The 14704-nt window shown below is 43.2% G+C and overlaps 1 protein-coding gene across 1 annotated transcript; it reads right to left on the bottom strand.

Moving 5' to 3' along the window:
- Positions 1-645: 645 nt before the first annotated feature.
- Positions 646-5645, bottom strand: LOC137075234 (uncharacterized). Its single transcript, XM_067443571.1, has 2 exons — positions 4190-5645; positions 646-879 (listed from the first exon to the last, which is right to left on the bottom strand). The coding sequence occupies exons 1-2, from the start codon at positions 5309-5311 to the stop codon at positions 877-879; spliced, it is 1125 nt and encodes a 374-aa protein (XP_067299672.1). The 5' UTR covers positions 5312-5645; the 3' UTR covers positions 646-876.
- Between the last annotated feature and the right edge of the window lie 9059 nt (positions 5646-14704).

Raw genomic sequence — 14704 nt, 5'->3', positions numbered from 1 at the left:
CAAAATCTATCTAATATAATAAACTGAAACCGTCTGAAATCATGCCCTATACCCTTAAACAGGGCACTATAAGAGGGGACAGTGATTTGTAGTGGTGTCCGAAACCATAGTGGAAGTTACTGAGTGCACTCATTCAATTTCACAATGCACCGCAATAACAAGTGTACAACTGATATATACTCAACGGCTAGAGAATATCCATAATGCGCTGAGTAGTGTGCTTTCAAATTATTATCAAACATCAAGCAGAAACTATGCAAAAGAGGCAGCCCTTCTAGTGCACTCAGTGTCTAAATTCACTCTTTCATTCACTCCTTCGACTATATTAGTGTGGAGTAATGAAGGAAATAGTAAATGAGGATATAGGGGGTGATTTAAAAAACAGTGCAAGACTGAACGTGACAGTTGTACCACCTGTTAATAGTGTTGCCATAAAAAAACAATTTTGAGTCCAAACTGCTCTGAATGTAACTCAGCGTTAAAACACTGTAAAAGATTATTTAGAAAAAAAGTTACCTGGTTGCCTTAAAATTTTGAGTTCATTGAAATTAAAACTTTGAGTTAATATAATGAAACATTTTTAGCTTCGACAACTTTTATTAAAATACTTGTAGCAAAGTTCGATATAATAAGGAAGGAAGAGGACAAGGGGTCGGCTGGACGGTTGATGCTTTTCTCTTTATTATAACTCAAAACTTTAGCAACACACACTGCGGTGTGGAATCTCATAAACAACGATCTCTCGATCACTTCCGGGTCGGCACTTCCGGCTTCCGGTTACTCAGTCTCTGTGAGGGGGGTTTGGCATCAACCGTCCGGGCTCTCTCTCTCCTTGATCTCCGGTTCCACTGATGTTTTATCCCCTCTCCGCGCTCATTACTAGAACAAGAGACAGGTGTTATTAATCTGCTTCCAACCCACTCACGTACCGCTTGTCCCGCGGCTCTCTCTCCCGCTGCAGACCTCGCTGAACCACGCCCCCCTTGCCACATACCCCCACCGCCCGACTCAGGCCGGGGAGCCGTCCGGCCTGCAGCCCCCCCCCCCCATTTCTGGAGAGGAAGTCGGCCACAGCCATCTGAGCACCCGGCCTGTGGACCACCTGGAACTTAAAAGGCTGAAGAGCTAGATACCAACGAGTGATCCGCGCGTTGGTATCCTTCATGCGGTGGAGCCATTGGAGAGGAGCGTGGTCCGAACAGAGGGTGAACTCCCGCCCCAGAAGGTAATAGCGGAGGGTGAGAACGGCCCACCTGATGGCAAGGCACTCTTTTTCGATGGTGCTGTACTTAGCCTCTCTCTTCGAGAGCTTACGGCTAATGTACAGCACCGGCCGCTCTCCCCCCTCCACCTCCTGGGCCAGGACTGCGCCCAGCCCCCTGTCCGACGCGTCAGTCTGCAACAGAAAAGGGAGAGAAAAGTCAGGGGAGTGTAAAAGCGGCCCGCCACATAGAGCAGCCTTAACTCGGGTGAAGGCCTGCTGGCACGGCTCCGTCCATTGGACCGTATCTGGTAGCCCCTTTTTAGTAAGGTCAGTCAGAGGGCTGGTGAGGTCCGAATAATTTGGTATAAACCGTCTATAATATCCCGCCAGCCCCAAGAACTGTCTTACCTCCTTTTTGGTCTTGGGCCTCGGACAGGTTGCAATTGCGGCGGTCTTATCAATTTGGGGACGCACCTGCCCATGACCCAAGTGGAAGCCCAGATACCTTACCTCCACCCGCCCAATTGCACACTTCTTCGGGTTGGCCGTGAGCCCCGCTCCCCTCAACGACCTCAAGACCGCCCGGACATGCTGCATATGCCGCTGCCAATCGTGACTGTAAATCACGATATCGTCCAGGTAGGCAGCAGCATATGCGGCATGGGGACGCAAAATCCTGTCCATGAGTCGCTGAAAGGTAGCGGGTGCCCCGAACAAGCCGAAGGGAAGCGTGACTAATTGGTGCAATCCGAACGGCGTGGTGAAGGCCGTCTTTTCTTTGGACAATGGAGACAAGGGGATCTGCCAATAGCCCTTCGTTAAGTCCAATGTCGAATAAAATCGAGCCGTGCCCAGCCGATCAAGCAACTCGTCAACCCGCGGCATTGGATACGCGTCGAATTTCGACACTGCGTTCACCTTGCGGTAGTCCACACAGAACCTGACCGAGCCGTCGGTTTTAGGAACCAAAACGATCGGGCTCGCCCAGTCACTGTTGGACTCCTCTATTACTCCCATATCGAGCATTGCCCCTAATTCTTCCTGAACTACTTTTTTTTTGTGTTCAGGTAAGCGATACGGCCGGCTGCGAACTACCACGCCCGGCTCGGTCTCGATATGGTGCTGAATTAAGTCGGTACGTCCCGGTAGGGGCGAGAACACGTCGGCGAATTCCGCCTGTAGCTTTGAGAGATCAGTGAGTTGGGACGGTGAGAGGTGATCTCCCCCAGGGGCCAATGCGACCGATTGTGCTTTGATGCTCGCCTCTGGCCCGAGATCATCCTCTCCCCCGATCACCGTCGCCAACAACACTGATTCCACCTCATTCCATTTCTTCAGGAGATTGAGGTGATATATTTGCCGTGCCCCGTTCCTATCGGACCGTATCACTTCATAATCGAGGTCTCCAACCTGTCGTGCGACCTCAAACGGCCCCTGCCACTTCGACATTAATTTAGAGCTCGATGTAGGGAGTAATACGAGCACTTTCTCTCCCGGTGTAAATTTGCGTAGTCTCGTACCCCTGTTATACGACCGGCTTTGGCGGTCCTGGGCTTGCAACAAATTCTCCCTAGATAGCCGCCCCAAGGTGTGGAGTTTTGTTCGCAAGTCCAGCACATATTGAATTTCGTTTTTGGCCAAAGAAGGTCCCTCCTCCCAAGTTTCTCGTAGGACGTCCAGCACCCCCCGGGGCTGCCGTCCGTAGAGAAGCTCGAAGGGGGAAAACCCCGTGGAGGCTTGCGGGACCTCCCGCACAGCGAATAAGAGGGGTTCTAACCACCGATCCCAATTTTTGGCGTCTTCCTGTACGAATTTACGGATCATGGATTTAAGAGTGCGATTAAATCGTTCGACCAAGCCGTCTGTTTGTGGGTGATAGACGCTTGTCCGAATCGATTTGATGCCCAATAACCCGTATAATTCGCTTAGTGTGCGTGACATAAACGCCGTGCCTTGATCAGTGAGGATTTCCTTCGGAATCCCCACTCGGGAGATTAAACGAAACAGTGCGTCCGCAACACTCTTCGCCGAGATGTTGCGGAGAGCCACTGCTTCCGGATATCGTGTTGCGTAGTCCACGATAACTAGCGCAAAACGATGTCCGCGTGCGGATCGCTCTAATGGCCCGATGAGGTCCATCGCAATTCTCTCGAAGGGGACCTGCATTAATGGAAGGGGGCGCAATGGCGCTTTTGGGGAGGCCAGTGGATTCACCAACTGACATTCAGGACAAGACGCGCACCACCTGCGCACATTGTCGTGAATGCCTGGCCAAAAAAATCGGGTCATTAAACGATTCAGCGTGGCCGCCTGTCCCAGGTGGCCCGCCATTGGGTTAGAGTGAGCCGCCTGGAAAAGCATTTCCCGGCGGCTCTTTGGTACTAACAACTGGGTTGTATCCACTTTTGTCTGAGCGTCTTGGGTCACTCGATACAACCTATCCTTAATTATGGCAAAATAAGGATACGTGACGGGCAAGGCGGGTTGAAGGGACTGACCGTCGATAGTGCGGACCTGTTGGAAAGCATGTTTTAGGGTATCGTCCTGAGACTGCTCCAGAGGAAAGTCATCGCGGTCCGAGAGAATCAGTCTCTCGACCCCGCTCGGTTCCTCTGAAGCCGTCACCGAGGGCCCCGTATCAGTCTCGCCCACCTGCACCCGCACCGCCCCGTTCCTAGCCTGGTTCCCCCAAGCGGCATCCGCGCATATCGACCCCAATAACGCCGGAAAGGCGGGCCAATTCGTCCCCAGAATTAGCGGATGCCGGAGGTGGGGACTAACCGCCACCTCAACACTATGATTTTCTCCCCTAAACTGTATCGTGACTGGGACCAGCGGATATTCCACCACATCCCCGTGCACACACCGCACCTTAACCATGCGGCTTGTATCCAATGCCCCAGGCTGCATCAGGCTTTGATGGATCGAGGTTTGGTTACATCCTGAATCCACCAAGGCCTGATATGTACCCCCCTTGATACTCACAGGAACTTGGTACTCTCCTGCTTGATCAGGGGTGGTCCGCTGGACGTCCGGGACCCGGATCATTGTCCCGATGTCCATCATTGGACATCGGTCCACAAAATGGTCCGGGTCACCGCACCGCCAGCAGGCCAGCCCAGGCCTGCCCGCCGCCCCGGCGGCGGGGAGTGGGTTGGAATATGAGCGCGGAGGGGGGGTGGAACCGGAACCGTTATCCCCGCCCGACCCCAGCAGCCCCGCCCCCCTGGGCGGGGCCCTCGAACTCCCGTATTGCCCTGGGCCCATTCCACCCCGACCTCTGGGGGGAATACGAGGGGGCCCTGGAGGGCGGGACCTAGGGAGAGGGACAGGAGGAGAAGGAGAGACAGAGGGGGGAGAGAGAGAGGGAGAGGTTAGTCGGGGTTCGCCGACCCCTGGGCACGCCACCAGATGGTCCTCCGCCAGGTTGATGGCCGTCGTCAGCGACGTGGGCCGGTGGCACTGGACCCACTCGGCGGTCTTCTTGGGTAGCCGAGCGATGAACTGCTCCAGTACCACCAGATCGACGATGTGGTCCACGTCGCTTCCACCGGCCAATAGCCATTTGCGGCAGGCGTCCCGGAGCTGGTGGGCCATCGCGAAGGGCCGGCCGGTCTCCCCCCACTCGAGCGAGCGGAAACGCTGACGGTGCTGTTCGGGGGTCCGACCGACCCGCTGGATGATGGCCCTCTTCAGATCGTCGTAATCCAGGAGGTTCGCCACCGGCAGTTGTTGGGCGGCCGCCTGGGCTTCTCCGCTGAGCAATGGAATAAGGCGCACCGGCCACTGTGCCCGGGGCCACCCGCAGGCCTCCGCCGCTTTTTGAAAAAGGTCTATGAAGGCCTCGGGATCGTCCTGTGGCCCCATTTTGTGGAGGGGCACGTGGACCGGTGCGCTGGCGAGCCCGGCGGCTTCGGTGCGAACCTCCCGGTCTATCCAGCTCCGGAACCTCTCGCGGTCCTCTTGCTGGCCGCGGACGATGGCCTCGAATCGACGCTCCTGGTCCGCCCGCAGCTCCAGCATGGACTGATGTTGTTCCTGGTGGAGGGCCGCGAGAGAGGTGATAATGTCCGCAAACGGCGTGGCGGAGGGCGTTGGAGTAGTCATGGCGGCGGCGCGGTCCTACTTCCTTCCCGGGTTTCGGCACCACTGTAGCAAAGTTCGATATAATAAGGAAGGAAGAGGACAAGGGGTCGGCTGGACGGTTGATGCTTTTCTCTTTATTATAACTCAAAACTTTAGCAACACACACTGCGGTGTGGAATCTCATAAACAACGATCTCTCGATCACTTCCGGGTCGGCACTTCCGGCTTCCGGTTACTCAGTCTCTGTGAGGGGGGTTTGGCATCAACCGTCCGGGCTCTCTCTCTCCTTGATCTCCGGTTCCACTGATGTTTTATCCCCTCTCCGCGCTCATTACTAGAACAAGAGACAGGTGTTATTAATCTGCTTCCAACCCACTCACGTACCGCTTGTCCCGCGGCTCTCTCTCCCGCTGCAGACCTCGCTGAACCACGCCCCCCTTGCCACAATACTATTAAAAGATTTTGTAAGCATATTGGGTAATTGTGTGTGTTTTATTTTTGATGACGCAGTGAAACATGCCAAATAGTGCTATTTTTATGATTTATCAATTTTTTTATGTGGTTCAGATACAAAAATATTTTGAGTTTTTTATTTATCAAACAAATTCCCTTCATTGTATCAACTCAAATTTGTAATTTCAATAAACTCAAAATTTTAAGGCAACCAGGTTACTTACTTTTTTAAGTTAAACCAACAAAAAAAAACAAAAAAAAATTACAGTGTAGAGCCAATTATCTATACCAGAGTTACATTCATATTATTTACATACTATTATAGAATTTATTAATATTTTTAATTAATTTCAGTTTTCATTTTAATTTTAGCTGATCTAGTAAGTTTTTGCTTCAAACTGATGTGAGAATCATTGTGCCTTCTCATATTCATAAAACAATATATTGATTTAAATTTGGTGACTTTACAAAAGACATATAAAGGGTTGTGAATGAACATGAATAATGCTGTGATTTACACCTGAGGAAACAATAGAACCCCTAATGGTCTGGTTAATGAGCTGCATGATGATGAGCCTTTGAGTCAGGTATGTGACTGAGGGAGCTAAGGACCAGGACAAACATAAACATATGTTGTTGTTTATTTAGAATAGAGTAAAGAAAAACACACTACAAAGGCATATTATATTTTAAATTATCAAATGTTTTGACTACTATTTTTAATGTTTTTGAAAGAAGTCTCATGCTTAAAAACAGTATCATTTTGACACTGAACACAATTCAGTATTATCATTATTATCATCATTATTTAAAACCAGACATATCATCGTTTCTTTAGACATATGTCTCATGTTTGTGTGTATTCACAAGTATTCACTAAGTTACAGTATAATATATTCACATCTTGCTGTTTTCATGAAGCATATATATATATATATATATATATATATATATATATATATATATATATATATATATATATATATATATGCTTCATGAAAACAGCAAGATGTGAATATATTTTCCAAAATGCACATTTATATAGAATTTGGAATTTAGTAAATAATTGTCTTGGTGTTTCTATTAAGCATTTTGAGAAAAATATTCTGCAACAATTCATGTAGTAAACAGTGTTTTGTATATAATTACAAAACATGTATATACTGTAATTTCTGGTAAAATGTGGAAATGTTACTGGCTAGTGTTGTCATGACAACTAAGTGGAAGGAGTGCATATAACTTTACATAGAGGGTCATTAAGCAATTCTATGTCGCAAGTCTTGTGTTAATACACTTACTGTATAATTCTTGTATTTTAACATTAACTTATATTTTTAGTGCCTTATTGTAACCACAAAAAAAGGGACAAGTCAAAATGATTTCTGTTCCAATTATCAATATATGTGGCAAAATCAGCTGACAGAGCTCAACTTCTATTGAACCTTTAAAGTCAAACAGACAAGCTTCTGTAATTGTTAAATGATGTCTCGTAAAACTTACACAAGCCCATAAAATGGAGGAGTTTGGGATAGGAGTGACGTGGAAGAGCTGCATAATGAGATTAGCATCCTCTTTGTATTTGATGCAACTCAATCAAGCAGATCTCCAAGGTTTATGACTCTATTACGGCCTGTGACATGGACAGAGGAGGGCCTGGGTTCCAGTCCCTGCGTCTCCGGCATTAGACGCTCAGCCTGTGATGAACTAGCCTCTTTGGAGGACATCAGATAACAGTAAAGGACTGAAAGAGAGAATCACTGTGTACAACCTCGTGTTTAATGCTTTTATGTGACAGTGAGAAAAGAGCCAGACAGATGAATGGACCTAGGGAGGTCACTACTATGGGTGAATGCTTGTGGAATCAACTTTTCAGTTTTTATTTCAAGGGGGAACTGGAGTGCTGTGAATTAAGGCCCATTCACACCAAGACAAATAAAATGTTAACAAGTTTAAATATTAACTCTAAAGGTGCGGTTACATTACCAAATTTGGTAACACTTTACTTTAAAGCCTTTATGTATAATGTATTTATAATGTATGTTGCAATGCATTAGATGATGTTATATCATAAATAATTGATTATTTTTTTCTGTTTAACGCATACAAATATTTTACTCTATTTTTCATCATCCATTGGCTAGGGTTACATTATATTACCTCATTCTTATTCATGCAAATACTTTTAAACCATTTAAGCGCAATAAGACACCTACAGTATCTGCGTGACAGAAACGCAGCTTCAAACCCCACTTGAAAAGACAAAAAAGCACACATCGGTGGCAAAGATCGGATATGATGTGGACGTGTAAGCATGAAAAAACGCATAAATTCCGGTATCCTTAATTCGGATTCAGGCCTCACTCATATGTGGTAATAAATATGATTCAGATATGTGCATTTGCGTCTGCCATGTAAGTGGTCTCATCGAATATTCCCCAGTAAATGTGAGTCGTATGTCATTGAAAAAGGGACGGAGAAGAATGACGCCAACTCAGGTGGACACAAACTGCGAACACATGACACTAATGGCACAATGGAAGACAAAGGTATGAACCAGTAGAGTAATGCGGAGGTTTCATGTCTTTTAAGCCTTTGGGGTGAAGACACTATACAGGGAAAAAATGTAGGATTGTTATAGGAACAAATCTGTGTTCGAAGAAATTTCAGGCAAGATAGTGAGCTACACATTTAAGCGCTCATGGTTTCAGTGCAAATGAAAGATCAAAAGCCTGAAATATAAGTACAAAACGGCGAAAGACCACAATAATAGAAGTGGCAATAGTCGTATTACTTTTCCATTTCATGCGGAAGTTGCAGACCCACTGTTCCTGACCCCAGGTTCCAACAACTCGATCCAGCTAATCTTGAGACCTTTGCTGCATTCACACAACCCTCTGAACCAATGTTGAAGCCATAATCGCTCCAACCAACAACTCAATCCCACCAATCTTGAGACCTTTGCATCCCGCATCCACACATCCCTCAATGTTGCAGCCAAAATCACTAAATTTGCCCAGGCTGCAACAAGGGCTCTCCTCTTTTTTCCCCGCCTTATGAGAGCAATGTTTTGCTGACCTTTAAAGATAATACAAGAAAATTGAATAATCATTTCGTCTGCATCCATTGCATATTGCCCAGTTTTACACCCAAAAAAAATGATACATTGGATTTACTTAACTTTTTTATGTCAACTGGTTCCACGTAACTGGGTTATGTTGAATTTAATTAACATTGTTTATTTCAGTAAACTTAAGTTTTTTAGGTTATTAAGGTCTTAAGGTTATTTCAATGCCATTTAGTTGAATCAGGTTAACATTCTTAATTTTGTCCAAAACTATTAAGTTCAATTATTCTAAAATGAATATCAAACAAAAAACCATAACAAGTAATGTTTACAAATGTTATCTAACAAGAAATCCTTTTACAAAATCTTATTGGCTAGCCAGAAGATTTGTTACATCCATGTCATGACCAGTTGTTTTTTATTATTAAAACAACTTTAATGGTTATTAGCAAGTCCTAATAATGGTTATTAGCAAGTCCTTGCTATTAGCAAGTCCTAATAGCAAGTCCTTTCAGCCCCTTTACAAAGCATGATGGGAAGTGGATGTCCAGTTTGTTTGGGTTACTTGATTGAATCATGTTATTTAAAAATAAAGTTATGTCAAAGAGTAATGGTTTTATGTCAGTATAACATGAAGCAGTTGCATTTTAACCAGAAACCTGAAATAATGGTTAAATCAAGATGAGCTAAATTAAGTGAACAGCATCATGCAATCATTTTTTTGAGTGCCGATCATCTTGGGCTGTTGCGCCAGTGAATAGTGTAAATGCAAATATTGGATAATGGTCGGTTTTAAAAGATGTAAGTGGGTTGTCAAAAAAATAGATATATAGTCACCGAATCGGAATTGTGCATCAAGACCTGTAGTGTAAATGCACCCAAAGTGACAGCAGCTGCTGTCTGTAGTAGTACCTTTGTAGCTTTAATATGAATTTGTCTATATTTCATTTATAATGTATGCCGTCAATTGTTGTGGTTAGGTTCAGTTATGTTCATTCTTAGTTTCATTCGACTAGTTGGATATGACATCATGACTTTGCTTAAAGGGGGGGTGAAACACTCAGTTTCAGTCAGTGTCATGTCAATCTTGAGTACCTATAGAGTAGCATTGCATCCTGCATATCTCCGAAAAGTTTTTATTTTTTTAATAATTATATAAGAAAGATGCGCTGTTCCGAGTCTTTCCGAAAAAAGCCGAGCGGGTGGGGGCGTGTCGTGTGAGCGGAGCTAAATAATGACGTGTGCAGCAGCGCGCTGTGTGTTGAGTCGAGCGTCATCCCTAACAGCGGAAAAAAACTTTATTCAAAATAAAAATATGGCTTTTAATCAGATACAGCCATACATCTATGATCCGGAATCAGACCCAGAGGCTGCAGTTGAACAGGAGCAGCAGCAAAAACGACTAGAGCAGGACGTCTGTATGTGGTAAGTTACAAGTTATACACTAACTATATAATATGCTTAGCGGCTTGTGTTATTTACATATTTATACTTGAATTATATCGTTGTATTTTTGTCTTCGAAGGTGTACATGTGGGAAGTGCAGTTGTGCACGTGTGTTTGTGTGTTTACGCGTGGTTTGTGTAGACAGTAAGCGGACTAAAAGCAGCCTCACTCACCCTTCTAACGTTGGGACTGCTCCATCCTTCAGCATTAGGCGATTGGGAAAATTCGGCGTCGAGCTGGGCCTTGTTTATGAAACAGTCGGCACCGAAATGCAGCGAACAGATATAAACATTCGCGCAACTCAGTTGCTGATCCGGAAAAGCAAATTACATCCACTGTTGCCTTAACGCGGGGTTTTTGGCGAATCTGTGCAGGACTGTCTTGGTCTGGCAACCAAAAACCCACTTTTTTGGTGACATTGTTATGTGCTATGTGTAATTGTCACCTGTCCAGCATCCTACAAGCCCCGCTTTGATGGGCGTAGGCTGTTGCTTTCGCTCTCTCCCTCGCTCTCTCTCACGCGCTTCCGGTAGAATTGTCCGTAAGGCCCATACAAGGAAATTCCGCCCCCACTAACGTCAATGGGGACGCATGATCTCAAAAAACTTGCCGAAACTTATGACTAACCGGAAGTAGTATTTTTGACAAAGAAATACTCCCATCAAACGTCCACCTTAACTTTTGAAACTTTGTCTATGTTTAGTATGGGATTCCAAGTCTTTAACAGTGTAAAAAGATCAGTATGCATGAAACAGCATTTCACCCCCCCTTTAAACATATGTTTGTGTCCACAATGTAAATGGATTTAAAAACATACTAAATTATGTTTTTTGAAAATGTAAAAATGCAGAATGTTTCTTGTGATGGGTAGGTTTAGGGGCAGGGGGAGTGTGTGTGATTGTGTGAAGGTTAAGTTTAGGGGTAGGGGCAGTGTAGAGGGATAGAATGAAAAGGTGTTGATAAACACGCTAAAAAGCGATTCTGCGTCTTGATAGCACACCAGAATGGCATACGAATTGGCATGTCATGCATACGCCATTTCATGAGATCAGTCTGTCCTTTGAGTTCCCATCTGTCTTCCAGCTTTATGGTCACACATCGTTGTGAGTTTGTTATAGGTTCAGCTGTGTTTAATTATTATCACTTTGTTATTCCACAAAGTAGTACTCAATAAAGATAGACCATGCAAACACAACCATACGTGGAAGTTTGATAATTTTATACAATTTCTGTAATATAGAAATTATTTTAGACCTAATCTTAAATCACTGTTTATGAGGTTACATGGGTCAAAAACAATGACAACAGTATTTTTTTGTGCATTTTGACAGAGCAAGTAAAAATCTGAACCGGTCAGACAGGGCCAAAAGAAAAAAATTGAGCCCTGATGATGGTCACAGGTAAATGTGACGTATATTATAATAGTTTATTTGAAGATTGTTTTTAAGTTCACTTAATTTATAATAAATGTTAAAATGTATAATTTCCACTAATACTGTAATGCTGTATGGTTATAATCAATGGCTAAAATGGGGGGGGGGGGTATAGAGACATCAGTAGCAGTATTGGTATCGGCGATCCTGGCTTTATTCATAAAAATATGCCACTAAACAAAAAATAAGCTGTTTCTACATGAATTAATCGAGATTATTTACAGATTGTTTTTTATTCAATTGACAGACCTAATTTTACCAAAGTAAAAATGCATTATAATTGCAGATTCCTTGTTAAATCTAAAATTGGCTGTTTGTCATGTGTTGTAATGTGTTATACTTTCTAAAGGTGTAAAATATTATTGATGTGTATTATAATGTATTTTATAACTACAATGATTCATGAGATCATGCAATGCATTATATTACAAGGAATAATCAATACATTAAAAATACTTTTATAATGTATTATATATAAAGGCTTATATAAAGTGTTGCCCAAAATTTCTGCAAAATCTTGCAGGCAGAAAAGCACAATAGTGTAGAGATGTATGAAGCACAGCTCACATAAAAGTCACTTTCAAATCAAGCAGCTTTCTGTTGCTCAACACAGCGAATTTGCATGACCAACATGAACCTACAAAATCTGCATGGGGAAGTTTTATGTGTTTGTGTGAAAAATGTTCCCATGAAAATTTGCGGAACAATGTAAACCAGCATAAAACAGAGGTTGCAATAGTCTTTTATTCCCTATTGTAATGTATATCCAAGTGAAAAGACTTCTGCAATGAGAAAAACGTAGGGTGGGATTGGATTTCATCCTATGGGAACTGATTGGATCAATGGAAAAAATAGAGGCAGATCAGAATGTCCGTTTGCAGACTGTTGTGGGGGATATAGCACCACCATCAACTGAGACATATGAAGGGAACAAACATTTCAATGAGGAAAGGAGGTTACCGTTTTTAGTTTAAAAAAATAGGGTATTTTAATTTAAAAACAAAATGGTGTGCATGAATGAATAATTTATAATAAGCACTAAAAAAAAATTGAATTGTCTATTTTGATTTTTATGGTGACATTTAAGGTATAGTTAACCCCAAATTAAAATGATTTACTCACCCTCAAGCCATCCTAGGTGTATATGACTATCTTTTTTCAGATGAATGCATTCTGAGTTATGAAAAAATATCATTGCTCTTTCAAGCTTTATAATGGCAAAAAAAGAAGTGCGTCCATCCATCCATCCATCCATCCATCCATCATAAAAGTAACACATATGACTCCAGGGGTTTAATAAAGGCCTTCTGAAGCAACACGATTTAAAGATTTAAAATGGCCTATACAACTCGACCTAGGAACAGAGACAGAGTAACCCTTGATGCGATGTATGATGTTGGATTTAAGAGTAGTGTAGGCTTTGATGCCTCACGCGGTTCAAACAATTAGGGCTGGGCAAAAAACTCAAGCTCCTCTTCTCTTACATTGAAATCCTCAGAGACATTTCTCTTTAGAAATTCTACTTTTAGACTTCTAAAACATGTTTTGTTTTGCTCAAACCTTTGCTCTATCGTGTGCGCTTCCGTGTTTGTCAATGCATTACTCTTTTAGTGTAAATCAATGCGTATGGCCATCTGTCGGAAGCGAGTTATTTTAGTTTATAAAGTTTTAAATATGGATATATTTCTTATACAAACACATCGCTCCGCTTCAGAAGGGATTTAGCCGTATGGATTACCTTTACGATGGATGGATTCACTTTGAGCTTCAAAATCTCACTGCCATTATAAAGCTTGGAAGAGTCAGGAAATTTTTTAATAAAACTCTGATTGTATTCGTCTAAACGAAGAAGGTAATATACACCTAGGATGGCTGGAGGGTGAGTAAATCATGGGGTAATTTTTATTTTTGGGTGAACTATTTTTCTACATGATGAAGGATGAACACATTGACAGCCAATTACAATACATATTTTACAGAGCTTTTGCAGAAAACATTATTGTCCTTCAGAAGAAAATCTATAAGGTGAGTGAGTCATATACAGTAGATGTGGATATAGTTATCATTCTTGGTATGAGCAGGCCTTTACTGTGAACAGTTGTCACAGTTCATGAAGTTTGCTGGTGAAAATCTGTAATTTAGAGTAATATGACAGAATATGACGTATCATTACAGATTGCTGTGTCTATATAGTTTTCTTTTCAGAAATCGGGTAAGTTTAATCCTGCATTCCATGCATAAAACGCAAAGTGTTTTGAGGTGCTCCACCAGGAAGTAATACATTTGTCATGACGTTTCAGAAATCGCCTGTTTAACAATGTAAGAAAGGGCCATTTATTATACTTTTCCATTCTAAAAATGTCCATATAATACATGTTAATATTATGGTAAGTATATGGGCAAAAGAACACATAAACAAATGCACCTCCTTATGAATAATGACACAGAGCTTGTAAAGGTGTACTGTAATCTAACGGGAATAGCTAAGTGACTTTGCCCCCATGGTTCCAAACACGCAGAGCTGTTTCCTGGGTAGTTCATTCACAGCTACTGCAAAGATGATGAGCTCACAGTATGTGCTAAACAGCACTCTCACTTCAGCTGCCATCCCTTGAATTACATCATAAATCACTCATAAGTGGGGAACAAAAACGTTCCTGTGTTTCAAGCATAAAGCACCATTGTTGAGTTGATGGAAGTTACGCTGCTCAAATGGGACTTTTTCACCTTGCAGAAAAGTAATTTTATGGGCAAAATAAGAGATTCTGAGCACAGTCTATTTACCGGACACTGAAAAACAGATGAGCAGTACTGCGTAAGGAGCTTAAGTGGAAAAAACTGAGAAGTCAGTGGTCTGTTGAGCAAAGCTCATCATAAACTTGGTCAGTTTTCCAACCCTCTCAAGATCCAGAGTGCCAAACTGCTAGAGAGTTTAAGAGGCTTACCTTCTCATCAAACACACACAGGCGCACACACACACACACACACAAACACACACACACACAAATCTAGATGCAT

Source organism: Pseudorasbora parva, chromosome 5 (assembly GCF_024679245.1).
Source record: "Pseudorasbora parva isolate DD20220531a chromosome 5, ASM2467924v1, whole genome shotgun sequence".
Classification (NCBI taxonomy): Eukaryota; Metazoa; Chordata; class Actinopteri; order Cypriniformes; family Gobionidae; genus Pseudorasbora; species Pseudorasbora parva.
The sequence above is the reverse complement of the archived record's forward strand: the minus strand, read 5'-3'. Positions and strand labels throughout refer to the sequence as shown.

Excerpts from the sequence above, each read along its gene's own strand:
- LOC137075234 (XM_067443571.1), bottom strand. The coding sequence starts at position 5,311 with ATGACTACTCCAACGCCCTCCGCCACGCCGTTTGCGGACATTATCACC.